Genomic DNA, 13729 nt, shown 5'->3' with positions numbered 1-13729 from the left:
CACACTGCACACGCATGTCCCCATGTGCACACACTTGTCCCTATGCACACACACATGATCCAGGTGCATCCCTGCATTGGACACGCATGTCCCCACGTGCACACGTGTGTCCCCATGCACACAGACGTGCTCCAGGCATGTCCCCACATTGCACACGCATGTCCCCACGTGCACACGCGTGTCCCCATGCACACAGACGTGCTCCAGGCATGTCCCCACACTGCACACGCATGTCCCCATGTGCACACACTTGTCCCTATGCACACACACATGATCCAGGTGCATCCCTGCATTGGACACGCATGTCCCCACGTGCACACGTGTGTCCCCATGCACACAGACGTGCTCCAGGCATGTCCCCACATTGCACACGCATGTCCCCATGCGCACACACTTGTCCCTATGCACACACACATGATCCAGGCGCATCCCCGCATTGGACACACATGTCCCCACGTGCACACGTGTGTCCCTGTGCACACAAATGTGCTCCAGGCATGTCCCCACACTGCACACACATGTCCCCATGCGCACACACTTGTCCCTATGCACACACACATGATCCAGGTGCATCCCTGCATTGGACACGCATGTCCCCACATGCACACGTGTGTCCCTGTGCACACAAATGTGCTCCAGGCATGTCCCCACATTGCACACGCATGTCCCCACGTGCACACGTGTGTCCCCATGCACACAGACGTGCTCCAGGCATGTCCCCACATTGCACACGCATGTCCCCATGTGCACACACTTGTCCCTATGCACACACACATGATCCAGGCGCATCCCTGCATTGGACACGCATGTCCCCATGTGCACACGTGTGTCCCCATGCACACAGACGTGCTCCAGGCATGTCCCCACACTGCACACGCATGTCCCCACGTGCACACGTGTGTCCCTGTGCACACAAATGTGCTCCAGGCATGTCCCCACATTGCACACGCATGTCCCCACGTGCACACGTGTGTCCCCATGCACACAGACGTGCTCCAGACATGTCCCCACACTGCACACGCATGTCCCCACGTGCACACGTGTGTCCCCATGCACACAGACGTGATCCAGGCATGTCCCCACACTGTACACGCATGTCCCCACGTGCACACGTGTGTCCCCGTGCACACAGACGTGCTCCAGACATGTCCCCACACTGCACACGCATGTCCCCACGTGCACACGTGTGTCCCCATGCACACAGACGTGATCCAGGCATGTCCCCACACTGCACACGCATGTCCCCATGTGCACACACTTGTCCCTATGCACACACACATGATCCAGGCGCATCCCTGCATTGGACACGCATGTTGCCACGCGCACACGTGTGTCCCCATGCACACAGACATGCTCCAGGCATGTCCCCACATTGCACACGCATGTCCCCATGCACACACACTTGTCCCTATGCACACACACATGATCCAGGTGCATCCCTGCATTGGACACGCATGTCGCCACGCGCACACGCGTGTCCCCATGCCCACCTATGAGCTCCAGGCACATCCCCGCATTGCACATGCGTGTGCCCATGCAGACACATGTATCCCTGTGCACGCACACATGATCCAGGCACGCCACCGCATTGCACACGCGTGTCCCCACGCGCGCACGCGTGTCCCCACGTGCACACATACACACTCCAGGTGTGTCCCTGCCCTGCACACGCATGCCCCGTGCACACACGCGTGCTCCAGTCACGTCCCTGCAGCGCACACAGGTGTGTCCCCCCTCCCCGCACACACGTGTCCCCCCCACGCCCACGCGCGTCCGCGCACCCGCCCCACGCTGCAGCCCCGCGCATGCGCGCACCGCGCCGCGCCTCACCGCTGCTCCGCGCATGCGCGCTCCGCCCTCCCGCCTTCCCTCCTCCGCCCCGCCCCCGGAAGTGGCGTCGCCGCGCAACGCGCGCGAGCGCGGCCGGAAGCGGCGCCGGGGGAGGCGTTGGGCTGCGGCACCGGGCCGGGGTGAGCGGTGGGGCCCGGTGGGCCTGAGGGGCCCGAGCCGGCGGGACCGGAGGGAAGGAGAAGGGCTGGGGGGGGTCGGTGATAGCGGGGAGGGTCTGCTTGGTACTGGGAGGGAGCTGGGGCGTACTGGGAGGGGCTGGTTGCAATGGGGGAGAGGGATTGGATGAGGTGAGGGGGTCTGGGTGCTACTGGGAGGGACTGGGGCGTATTGGGAGGGTCTGGTTGTAAGGGGGACGGGGAAGGGCAGTGAGATGAGAGGGTCTGGTTGATACTGGGAGGGATTGGGGCGTACTGGGAGGAGCTGGTTGTAATGGGGGAGAGGGATGGGGTGAGATGAGGGGGTCTGGTTGATACTGGGAGGGACTGGGGCGTACTGGGGGGGGAGTCGGGTTGTAAGGGGCATGGGGAAGGGCAGTGCGATGACAGGGTCTGGTTGATACTGGGAGGGAACCAGGGCGTGCTGGGAGGGGCTGGTTGTTACTGGGGAGAGGGAGTGGATGACATGAGGGGGTCTGGTTGATACTGGGAGGGACTGGGGTGTACTGGGGGAGTCTGTAGTGGGGAGGAGGGAAGGGGTGAACTGGGAGACTCGGGTTGATACTGGGGAGGACTGGGGAATACTGGGGGTCTGTTTGTAACGGCGACGGGGAGGGCAGTGAGATGAGAGCATCTGGTTGATACTGGGGGGTACTGGGATATACTGGGGGGTCTGTTTGTAACGGCGATGGGGAGGGCAGTGAGATGAGAGGGTCTGGTTGATACTGGGATGGAACCGGGGTGTGCTGGGAGGGGCTGGATGTAATGGGGGAGAGGGAGGGAGTGAGATGAGGGGGTCTGGTTGATACTGGGAGGGACTGGGGCGTACTGGGGCGGTCTGGTTGTAATGGGGGTGGGGAAAGGCAATGAGATGAGAGGGTCTGGTTGATACTGGGACAGAACTGGGGCGTGCTGGGAGGGGCTGGTTGTTATTGGGGAGAGGGACTGGATGAGATGAGGGGGTCTGGTTGACACTGGGAAGGACTGGGGCTTACTGGGGGCATCTGGTTGTAATGGGGGAGAGGGATGGGATGAGATGAGAGGGTCTGGTTGATACTGGGAGGGACTAGGGCGTACTGGGAGGGGGGCATCTGGTTGTAATGAGGATGGGGAAGGGCAATGAAATGAGAGGGTCTGGTTGATACTGGGACGGAACCGGGGCATGCTGGGAGGGGCTGGTTGTTAGTGGGGAGAGGGAGTGGATGAGATGAGGGGGTCTGGTTGATACTGGGAGGGACTGGGGCATACTGGGGGAGTCTGTAGTGGGGAGGAGGGAAGGGATGAACTGGGAGACTCGGTTGATACTGGGGAGTACTGGGGGTCTGTTTGTAACGGCGACGGGGAGGGCAGTGAGATGAGAGCGTCTGGTTGATACTGGGGGGGACTGGGATATACTGGAGGGTCTGGTTGTAATGGAGTTGAAGGAGGAAATGAGATGGGAGGGCCTGTGATGATACTATGGGGGACTGGGGTGTACTGGGAGGGTGTGGTTGTAATGGCAGGGGGGAGTGCATTGAGTTGAGAAGGTCTGGTTGATACTGGGGAGGACTGGGGCGTGCTGGAGATGTCTGGCTGAACTTAGGGAAGGAGAGGTCAGGGAAATTAGGGGTTCTGGTTGATACTGGGAGGGATTAGGGCATACTGGGAGGGTCTGGTTGGAATGGGGAAGGGGAGGGCAGTGAGATGAGGGGGTCTGGTTGATACTGGGGGGGGACTGGGCTGTGTTGGGAGCATCTGGATATAACGGTGAGGCGGGAGGGCAGTGAGATGAGATGGTCTGGTTATACTGGGGGGGAAGGATCTGGCTGTAATGGGGAATGGGGATGAGATGAAAGGGTCTGGTACATCCTGGAGGGGACTGGGGCATACTGGGGGAGTCTGGATATAGTGGGTTTTGAGAGGGGGCTGTGATGGGAAGGTCTGGGTGATACCAGAGGAGACTGGGACGTGCTGGGAGGCCTTGTGGTGTTCTTGGCAGGGGGATATCAAGACATGCAGGGAGGATCCTTGTTGATACTGGGGGGTAAACTGGGCCATGCTGGGAGTATCTGGGGCTGCTGGGTGGGCTGGGGGTGCTGCTGACGCTACGAGGGGGGTGAAAAAAATCCTGTATTTTTGGCCCAGTTGCTCCTACGCGGCTGCGGTTGGAGCCTTTTCCGCTGCTGCGAATTCCTCCGCCGCTGCTTGCTGCGTCTCAGCTCCCACGCCGGCCCCGGCCCTCCGCTGAGACGAGGAGCAGTCAGCATGGATTCGCCGAGGGGAAATCATGCCTGACCAATCTGATAGCTTTCTACGATGGCGTGACTGGCTGGGTAGATGAGGGGAGAGCCGTGGGTGTTGTCTACGTCGACTTCAGCAAGGCTTTGGACACGGTCTCCCATCACATCCTCCTAGGGGAGCTCAGGAAGGGTGGGCTGGGCGAGTGGTCGGTGAGGTGGACTGAGAACTGGCTGAATGGCAGAGCTCAGAGGGTGACATCAGCGGCGCTGAGTCTGGTTGGAGACCGGTAACCAGTGGTGTGCCCCAGGGGTCAGTACTGGGCCCAGTCTTGTTTAACTTCTTCATCAGTGACCTGGATGAAGAGCTAGAATGTACCCTCAGCAAGTTTGCTGATGACACCAAACTGGGAGGTGTGGTGGGCACACCGGCAGGCTGTGCTGCCATTCAGCGAGACCTGGACAAGCTGGAGAGCTGGGCAGAGAGGAACCTGATGAGGTTCAACAGGGCAAGGGCAGGGTCCTGCACCTGGGGAGGAACAACCCCATGCACCAGTACAGGCTTGGGGCGGCCCTGCTGGAGAGCAGCTCTATGGAGAGAGACCTGGGTGTCCTGGTGGACGACAGGGTGACCATGAGCCAGCAGCGTGCCCTGGCTGCCAAGAAGGCCAATGGGATCCTGGGGTGCACCAAGAGGAGTGTGGCCAGCAGGACGAGGGAGGTTCTCCTCCCCCTCTCCACTGCCCTAGTGAGGCCCCATCTGCAGTGCTGTGTCCAGTTCTGGGCTCCCCAGTTCAAGAAAGATGAGGAGCTACTGGAGAGAGTCCAGAGGAGGGCTACGAGGATGGTGAGGGGACTGGAGCATCTCTGCTGGGAGGAGAGGCTGAGGGAGCTGGGCTTGTTCAGCCTGGAGAAGAGAAGGCTGAGAGGGGACCTTATAAATGCTTACAAATATCTGCAGGGTGGGTGCCAGGAGGACGGGGCCAGACTCTGTTCAGTGGTGCCCAGCGACAGGACAAGGGGCAACGGGCACAAACTGAAGCAGAGGAAGCTCCAGCTGAACCCGAGGAAGAACTTCTTCCCTCTGAGGGTGACGGAGCCCTGGCCCAGGCTGCCCAGGGAGGCTGTGGAGTCTCCTTCTCTGGAGATATTCAAGACCCGCCTGGACGTACAGCCTGCTCTGGGTGACCCTGCTTCGGTGGGAGGGTTGGACTAGATGACCCACCGAGGTCCTTTCCAACCCCTACCATTCTGTCATTCTGTGATTCTTTTTTCCTTCCCGACGTTATTTTTTTTCGCTTTTATTTAGAGCCTGCAGGCCGTAATTCCTTCGCAGCGACGCTCCATACCCCCAGCTCTTGCTCCGCGGGTGGGACCGGTCGCTCCGATCAGTCCCGTGACTCTCCGAAATGGCAACTCGCTGTCGCCCCGTCCTCGCCAAAGCCATTTTCACCGGGGTTCGGCTCAGCCGCGGCCGTGCCCACCCGGGGAATACCTCTCCAGCTGCGTTTTAGGAGGACGTAAGCTTTGTTGGGATCCTTTGTGGTCGCCTGTCTTGTGTTGAACCTCCCAAATCTCTGCTTTGGCCTGTAGAAGCTCCAGTTTTTTGCCCAAATACGTTGCCTTGCCATCCTTTTGCTTTCCTTGCTTCGCCCCTTTTTGTTCCTCTGGCTCTCGGGGTCTGCGGGCGCTGCCTGTCCACTTTGATCCTTTCCCCAAGAGCAGGCCCTTGCGAAACCCCTCAGTTTAAACCAGCCCCTGGTGGTGGATCCCTCCTGGCCCTCAGTAAGTCCAGCGTCTTGTTCACTCCCCTCCCAGTTAACATCCTCACACCATGGCAAGCCTCCATGGACTCCCACGTGGCCGTACCCAGTGCTGCAGCAGGTAGGAAAACCCTAAAACCCTTTGATGACTTCCCTGTGGCCGTCGCGTGGTGCCAGAAAACACCAGATTTATCTTCCTGCCTGCCTTCACGGTGACGAGTCAGCGGGGATGTGCCGGATGTCCGGACGGCGGCAAAGGCAGCCCTAACATTTGGCTTTTTCGGAGGCGGGGAAGGATGTTTCCAACTGAAGGCTGGGCACGGGGCTCCTCACCACCTTCTCACGCAGGTCTCCTCCTCTGCGTCCCCCGTGAGCGGTGTCCCACTCTGTGCCGTCCCTTTCCGCCCATGCAGGCGATTCCCTCTTGACACGTGGATGTGGCAGCGGGTTCGTTCTCCCCTCTGCTTGCAGGGGGCTTTCTGATCGCCCCCCGCCCCGGCCCAGCGTCACCCTGATGTCTCAATGCAGCCTCCGGGTGAGAAATGGTGAAATCCATCCCAGAAAGGCGAGCGTGCCCTGGGAGAGGGTCATCCTGAGCCCTCTTCTTCGCGTCGCTCATGCAGTAAAGACTCAGGGCCGGGCCATTTAAACACCAACGGGAGCGTCTCGTGAGTCCCTGCCTCAGCAGGTGGCGAAAGTGTTCGTCTCAGTTTGGCTAAATAAGGATTTCTGATGGGTTTTTTTTGTTGTTGTTGGCTTTTTCTACTTCTAGCTCTCTCATTTATTCAATTTGCTGTCCCCTTCGCCTTTTTTGTAATATATTCGACTGTCGCCTTCATCTCCTCCCTTTTCAACGTGGGATTCCTCGGCTTTGCTTTTCCCGGGTGTCCCATCCCGGTGCTCCGAAAGGCCTTTGGGTGGATGGTGCTGGCGCCTGGAAACCCTCTCGCTTTGGCTGTGAATTCCCTTCTCCGTGCCTTGAGACCCAGCTGGGGCTGGGAGACTCGGATGAGGAGCAGTGCTTCTTGGAGCACATTTTACTTGTTAAGCTTTAATGGGATCAAAGTTATTAATAGCATTAAGCTCGTTCAATCATCGCTCACCCCCTCGCTTTCCCTTGCAGTTGCCTGGTTGAAGCTCCATCCCCAGCTGCGGCGGGCTCCTGCTGATATCGGGGTGCTGGGGGGGTTCAGAAAATCCCTTGGAACGACCTCGTTGTGTTGCTGACTATCTGTAATCTCAGGAAGTCCCATCTGTGCATCGCGGCCGCTGATTTATACCAAATTACAACCCCTGTCACGAATGCCAACGCGGGCTGGTGGCCTCGGGTGGGCTCGGTGGGGTCTTTGTGCCCAGAGTTTTATCGGTTCTTGCAGGTCCAGCTGCACGTTTCCAGCAGTTAGTGGTCCTTGGGAGGCTGTGGCACGCTGCCTTGCTGTTCCTCCCTTCTGCTTTTTGTTCTCTGGCAGCCGTTTCCCTGCTCATACCCGTGGGAGCCGCTTCACAGGCACCTTTAGGGCAGTTTTATGTCTGGCTTTGGGGTGGCTTCCTTGTCAGGTCGATGGCAGCACGCTCCTCTGTGCAACATGGGGCTTGGAGGCTCCTGAAGCCTCTGCTGTTCCTGACCTCCCTCCCACCCCGCTGCCTCTCACCGGGATGTCTCCGGACGTGGAAGGTGAGACTGAACCACCCGAATTTAGCCGCTGGCGACGAAGAACTCCTTAGTTCAGCTGGTCGCTCTCGCCTGTGCATCAGGCCCTTGCGGGGTGTGATTTCTCGTGGGGTTTCAGGATTGTGCTGTAGCCTTCTTCCCCTCTCTTGGCTATACTGATCCACGCACGATGTCCCGAATCGGGACAGCAGGTCCAGCCCAGGGGATCTCCGAGGTGGATATCCGAGCCCGGTGTCTCTTGCTGAGCTGTGCAACCGCTGGACGGGTTCTGGAGTTATCAGCGGGCTTGGATGGAGCTTGGGAAAATGCCAGCCTAGGAGAGGAGCGTTTTGCTGAGAGGCTGATCTGAAAAACCACCCTGATACGCTCCAGAGCAGAGAGTTGAATCCCCAGGAGCTGGGAACTGAATCCCTTTGTGCGTCCCGCCTGTGCCCGAAGGAGGGCTGACAGCGCACGCACCCGGGGACACCAAGCACCCTCCAAGGAGCTTTTCACACCCCTGCCTGGAAGCTGCCACGGTACGGCCCACGATGGCTGGGGACACAACTGAGCCCCGTCCTTCGGTTATTGCTCTGACCAGGTAAGTATGAGCAGGCCCTGGGAGGAAGCAAATCGCTCCCCGTTGTGCGTAGTGGCTGGTTTTGGGTGCTAGCAACAGGTCACGGGTGAAAAGTCTGGAAAAGTGCTGCTGTGGGCTGTTTCTCTGGCACTAAGACTGCCTGCCACCTCGATCGCCCGAAGAGGAAAGGGATTGGCGCTGCTGGGGTTTACAAACTCTCTGTAGTGGCTGTGTCTCCTCCTTTTCTTCCTCTCTGGAGTCTCCCTCCCCTCCTATATATCTGTATCTCTCTCCGACTTCGCTCTGCGCTGCTGACACCCGTGTCTTTGTGCCTCCTCCCTCCCCGTCTTGCTCTCGCCTGTTGCTCTTCTCACACCATCTCCTTTCTCATTTTTGCAGGGGCTGCCATGGAAGGCCAGCCGGGCCCTCCGGCCTGTGAGCTCCCCTTTTCCCAGAGCCTCTCCCCCCTTTCTGAAGGAGATGGGCCTGAAGGTGAAGAAGAACCGGAGGAGGACGCAGCTGGGGCGCAGCCGGGAGAAGAGGCGGGGGAAGGCTCCCTGGCGCAGCTGGGGCGAGCTTCTCCGTGCCGCCCGGGATGGTGCTGCATTGGGCAGGGCTCTCTCACCCCTCGGGGTGCAAGCAGGCCTGGTCAGAAGACTGGTGAGGATGAGGAGGCTTTCCCATGCCAGCAGGCACCAGAGGAGCTGCGGCTGTGCCGACGGAAGCACCGGTTGTGTCTGAAGCCTGAGACAAGCCGGGCTCCCACATCTCCGGGACTGGGGGAGAGCGCTGAAGAGCCGGGACCTTCCCGAGGGAAGAGGCTGCGGTTGATCTGGGGCCGGACGGGTGACTTCAGACCGAGGGCGATGGAGAACGGGCTGGAGGAGGTGCCGCGGAGCAGCGAGGAAGAGGAGGAGAGACGGTCTCGGTCCTGCTCACCTGAGCTGCCCTTTTCCGATGATGCCCGTCCCAAGCCGGACTTTGTGCAGCTGATCGACGAGCGCGGCATCTACTCCACTGCCAAGCTGGTGCTGGGGAGCACGGTGGGCGAGCTGGAGGAGGCGGCGGTGGGGCTGCCGGCCCACCCAAAGCGGGGAGCGAGCGGCATCGGCGAGCTGGAGATCCGAGAGGTGATCGTAGACGAGAAGCCCTTCCAGTGCGGTGTCTGCGAGAAGGCCTTCAAGCGGGCCTGGGAGCTCTTCAGCCATGAGGTGGTACACAACGAGGAGCGTCCCTTTCGCTGCGACCTCTGCCAGGCCTCCTTCAAGCGCCACTCGGACTTCAAAAGCCACCGGCTGGTCCACACGGAGGAACGACCCTTCCGCTGCGAGCTCTGTGGCAAGCGCTTCAAGCGTTCCTCCAACCTCCAAGAGCACCGGCGCATCCACAGCGGCGAGCGTCCCTTCCGCTGCCCTCGCTGCGCCAAGAGCTTCAAGACCCCCTACGAGCTGCAGCGCCACGCGCTCACCCACTGCGCCGAGAAACCCTTCAAGTGTGCCGACTGCGGGAAGGACTTCCCCACCTCCAACGCCCTCCTCCTCCACCAGCGCCAGCACTGCGACGACAAACCCCACGTCTGCGGGGTCTGCGGGAAGAAGTTCACCTACGGCCACAGCCTGAAGGTCCACGAGCGGGTGCACACGGGTGACCGCCCCTTCGTCTGCCCGCTCTGCGGCAAGGGGTTCAAGCAGTCCAACGCCCTCTCCTCCCACGAGCGGGTGCACACCGGGGAGCGTCCCTTCGTCTGCAAAACCTGCGGGAAAGCCTTCAAGCAGTCGTCCTACCTGGTGATCCACGAGCGGGCACACACGGGGGAACGCCCTTACAAGTGCGAGGTGTGCGGGAAGGCCTTCGCCCGGCCCTCCTTGCTCCTCCAGCACCACCGCGTCCACAGCCAGGAGCGGCCCTACAAGTGCAGCTTCTGCCACAAGTTCTTCAAGGACCTGGCCTACCTGGCCGTGCACGAGAAGGTGCACACGGGCGAGACCCCCTACAAGTGCAGTGTCTGCGACAAGGGCTTCGCCCACCCCTCCAACCTGCTGCAACACCAGCGCGTGCACCGCGACGGCTGAGCCCCGGCGCGGTGGCCGTGGCTCCGGTGTTGCCAAGCTGCGGTGGCCGTAAGCGCGCTGCCAACACGCCACCACCGACAACAGACTGGTGGACCTCGTACGGCGTGGACCCCCGAAAAGCTGCGGCGTTTCTCCAGAGTCCCAGCCCTTTTGCCGAACGTGGACCTGCGCCGTGCCTCCCTCCGTGGGGGGTGATGCCAGCAGGACCCTCCCCGAGCCCGTGGGCCGAGGTGGCTGCAAGCTCCTGGCTGGTGGCCCACAGCTGGTGAACAGGCAGGAGCCCTCTTCTTTGCCCTCGTGTGGGGAGGAGGGCTGAGCCCCTCCTAAGTCATCCCAAGATCCCCCTCCCCAGTCATCCCAGTGAGCGTGGCTCAGTCTGGGCGGGGGGCTCCCAGGGGCGTGCTGGTGCCTGCACGAGGGGACAGACCTCCCTGGGAGGTCTTCTGGGAGGGAAGATACGACAACGGTACGGGCGGTGGAAAGGATCATGAGGAAGAGCGAGGAGCAGGCACTTCCCTTTCCCCCTGAAGCCTTTTTGAGGTTCAGGTGTCCCGTCCATATCTCATGCTGCTGCTAATGACTTGGTTAATTGCCCCCTATTTTTTCCGCCGCAGGGCGCTGGTGGGACTGGTAGGGAGCAGAAGAAGGAAGGGTGGGGGACACACACGCTGCTGCTGTCCACTTTGGGAGCCTCAGCAAGTGACACTCGGAGCTGTAAGTTCTTCTCCAGCTGCTCCTGGGACTTTCAAGGCAGGAATCTGGATGGGGTACGGGCAAGGAAGACACAACCAGTCCTCTGCATCGTCCTCCTCTCTCGTTTCCTGGAGCTACCCCCGGAGCCTGGATGTGTCCCATCTTGGCTGGTGGCTGCTGGGCAGAGGGTGACACGGGGACCTTTGCTCACAAGGGTGAGACAGGAGCCCTGTCCTTAGCCATGCTGGTGCCCTTGTGCCGTCCCTCGGACTCCTAGAGATCCCAGGTTCCCCCCAGTCCCCCCCTTTTCATATGATCCCTGTAGCACTGGGAACGGGGAGGGGGTGGGACGTGCAGGCTCTTCAGCGTTCTGCACTCTAATTACAGGATGGTTATTTAACGACGGCTCTGCCTCATCGCCTCCTCCAGCTTGCTTCTGTGTCTGCCTGGGGGTTTTTGGTGTTGGTACAGTCCTTGGTGATCTCACCTCCTTCCCACCCGGCACCTTCTCCTGGGGTCCTTTAGATGTGGGTGGGAGGTCACCTGGCACATGTTGCCAGCAGCTGCAGTCAGGAGAGACTGGCCATATCCCACGTGCGGAGTGGATCTCACTCGGCACAGCCAAGCCTGTGCCCTGCAAGATGGGCCAGCAAGCTGTAGTTGGGATTTGGGCTGGTGGTTTCCCCTGTGAGGAGTGTTGTGGGCCTCCTGGTTGTGCTGGCCTCCTCCCCTGCTTCACAACTTCCCAGCTTCCTCCCATTTCAGCCCTTGAGACAGCACTGGGGCAGCTCTGGCTTCTTCCAAACTCTGTTTCTGGCTGTGGGTCGTGAGGTTGTGATTTGATTTTGGGTTGAGCCTGTTCCTGAACCTCCTCTGTAGCTCAGCTGGTGGTGGACACATCTCAGCAGGTTCCCATGCTGGGATCTGCTGTGTCCATGTGTCTCCTGAGAAGTGGGGTTGCACCTGAAGCCTTGGGAATAGACTGCCTGTATGGTGGTGGTCCTTCACCCTTCAAGGCTTGGTGAGATGCTGGAGGTGTTGTATTGACCATGAAGCACCTACATGATGTGTGTTGTAATGGTGGAGACGCCTTCACCCCAACCCAAGAGCAGAAGTAGCACTCGTTAGGCCGTATCCCCCCACAGCTCACCCTCCTTTAACTCATGGTCCTGAGCAGAGGGGGAGATTCTCATAAAAGAGGAAAAATGTGGGGACATGGGATGTGAAAGACACTTGATGGCACTGGTGGCAGGAGGTAGCTGCTGACGTAGTGTCATTTATATCACTCCAGGTCTCTTCCATGTCACATTTTTGCCTCTGTGGGTGTCTCGCACACCTGAAGGCACCTCCAGTGATACATGTTGCCTGTGTAGGAGCAGCCCAGTCAAGTGCTCCAAAATGGTTGATGAAGATCTGGGGTTGTATTCAACTGCTGAGGCCATCAGAGATGATCTGGGGTACCCAGCTGGCCTTCAGCTCCTCTTGCAGGAGAGCTTGTATCTCTTACAGGCACTATGTCCTATACGCCATCCCCACTATGAGTATTTGGAGTGATTGAGGGCATCTCAGGTGGCACCAGGTAGGTGGTAGCTACACTCTGTGCTCTTGTGGTTGGACAGGGCCCCTGTGGGATCTCCAGCCTTTGGCATCCTGGAGGCCAAAGGCTGGTTTACCTTCCTGATCTGCCTCATTTCAGATGAGGGGAGAGGACCATCTCTGGTGGTTCAAGCCCCTGGGTGGCTGCTCCCAGAGATGCCCGTCATGGAATTAAGGCTTTTCTCACGTGCTGGGATCATGCATTGCATGATCAGCAAGCAATGGTGGTCAGCAAGCGATGGATAAGGTCACCAAGTGATTATCTTATGGCCAACACCAGCCTGGTAGTTGGCAAGGAAAGGGATGGCCTCACTGCTGGAGGAAATTATTTCAGGTTTTGTGCCGCTCGGATGTCCTGCAGACCCCCTGCGCCTCTCAGCTGTGGCTTGGGGGGATGATTTCGTGGTGGAGCTGCCCAGCTTTTCCAATCCATCTTGAGATGTTTCCTCCAGCACCTGGTGAGCTCCTGGAGCTTCCCAGGCAGGATCTAGGGGACAGATTCACCTGGGGTGAGGAACACTGGGGTTCATGTGGAGGGCTTTCAGTTTATTTCTGAATATGGTGGACCCCAAGCAACCTTGACTCTGATTTTGCTCCTAATTTTGGAACCTTTCTCTCCAGCCCCTCTTAAGTGTCACAGGAAAAATGAGAAACGTGGAGAAACCTTTGGTTCTGCACCTTTCCCAGGTTTGTGATGTCTTTTGTCTCAGGGGAAGGTGGAGAGAAGTATCCATATTTCCTTCTGGCAAGCAAGGCATCATTGCCTTGGCAGATGTTGTCTACTGCTGTTGGGACCTCTGCTTGTTGGGTCTCCTGGCCTCCCTCCCATCACCCCAGGTGCTTTGGGAGCACAGCCCTCAGTTTGTGAGCCTGACAGACCCCGAGCCAAGGCTGAGAGGGGGATCCCTCTGCACTGGGGTGCTTTTAGGCATGGGGAGCCAGCGGAGAACCATGAGCTACCAGGCAAGAGCCCATCTTGTGCCCCTATGAACCTTGGCAGGGAGGTTCCTCACGGTTGGCTCCCCAAGGGATGGTCGCAGGTTGGGGGCGTGGGGCAAGGGAGGTGGGGCTCTGTGGCTGCCCCAAAACGTATCCGGGGAGGACGGTTGAATATTTGGGGTTGTGGAGAAAAGCACTTTGCAGCTCTGGTGC

At 59.5% G+C, this 13729-nt stretch overlaps 2 protein-coding genes across 2 annotated transcripts in view; both read left to right on the top strand.

Annotated features, from left to right (window-relative positions):
- LOC104327274 (uncharacterized) overlaps positions 1–13729 on the top strand; it is a 124989-nt gene that overhangs the window by 37233 nt on the left and 74027 nt on the right. The window lies entirely within an intron of this gene.
- On the top strand, positions 1844–11384 carry LOC142365240 (uncharacterized). The gene is made up of 5 exons (XM_075445898.1): positions 1844–1970; positions 4131–4318; positions 5532–5742; positions 6041–6106; positions 8616–11384. Exons 1-5 carry the CDS (start codon positions 1844–1846, stop codon positions 10286–10288), a joined length of 2265 nt encoding a protein of 754 aa, XP_075302013.1. The 3' UTR covers positions 10289–11384.

This window comes from Opisthocomus hoazin, chromosome 33 (genome assembly GCF_030867145.1).
Source record: "Opisthocomus hoazin isolate bOpiHoa1 chromosome 33, bOpiHoa1.hap1, whole genome shotgun sequence".
Taxonomy (NCBI): domain Eukaryota; kingdom Metazoa; phylum Chordata; class Aves; order Opisthocomiformes; family Opisthocomidae; genus Opisthocomus; species Opisthocomus hoazin.
This window is presented reverse-complemented; position numbering and strand designations above follow the sequence as displayed.

Coding starts and splice junctions, on each gene's coding strand:
- LOC142365240 (XM_075445898.1), top strand. CDS start 1,844: ATGCGCGCTCCGCCCTCCCGCCTTCCCTCCTCCGCCCCGCCCCCGGAA. Junction 4,319..5,531: donor ACGATGGCGTGACTGGCTGG/GTAGATGAGGGG, acceptor GCTTTTATTTAG/AGCCTGCAGGCCGTAATTCC. Junction 5,743..6,040: donor CAGCTGCGTTTTAGGAGGAC/GTAAGCTTTGTT, acceptor CTCCCCTCCCAG/TTAACATCCTCACACCATGG.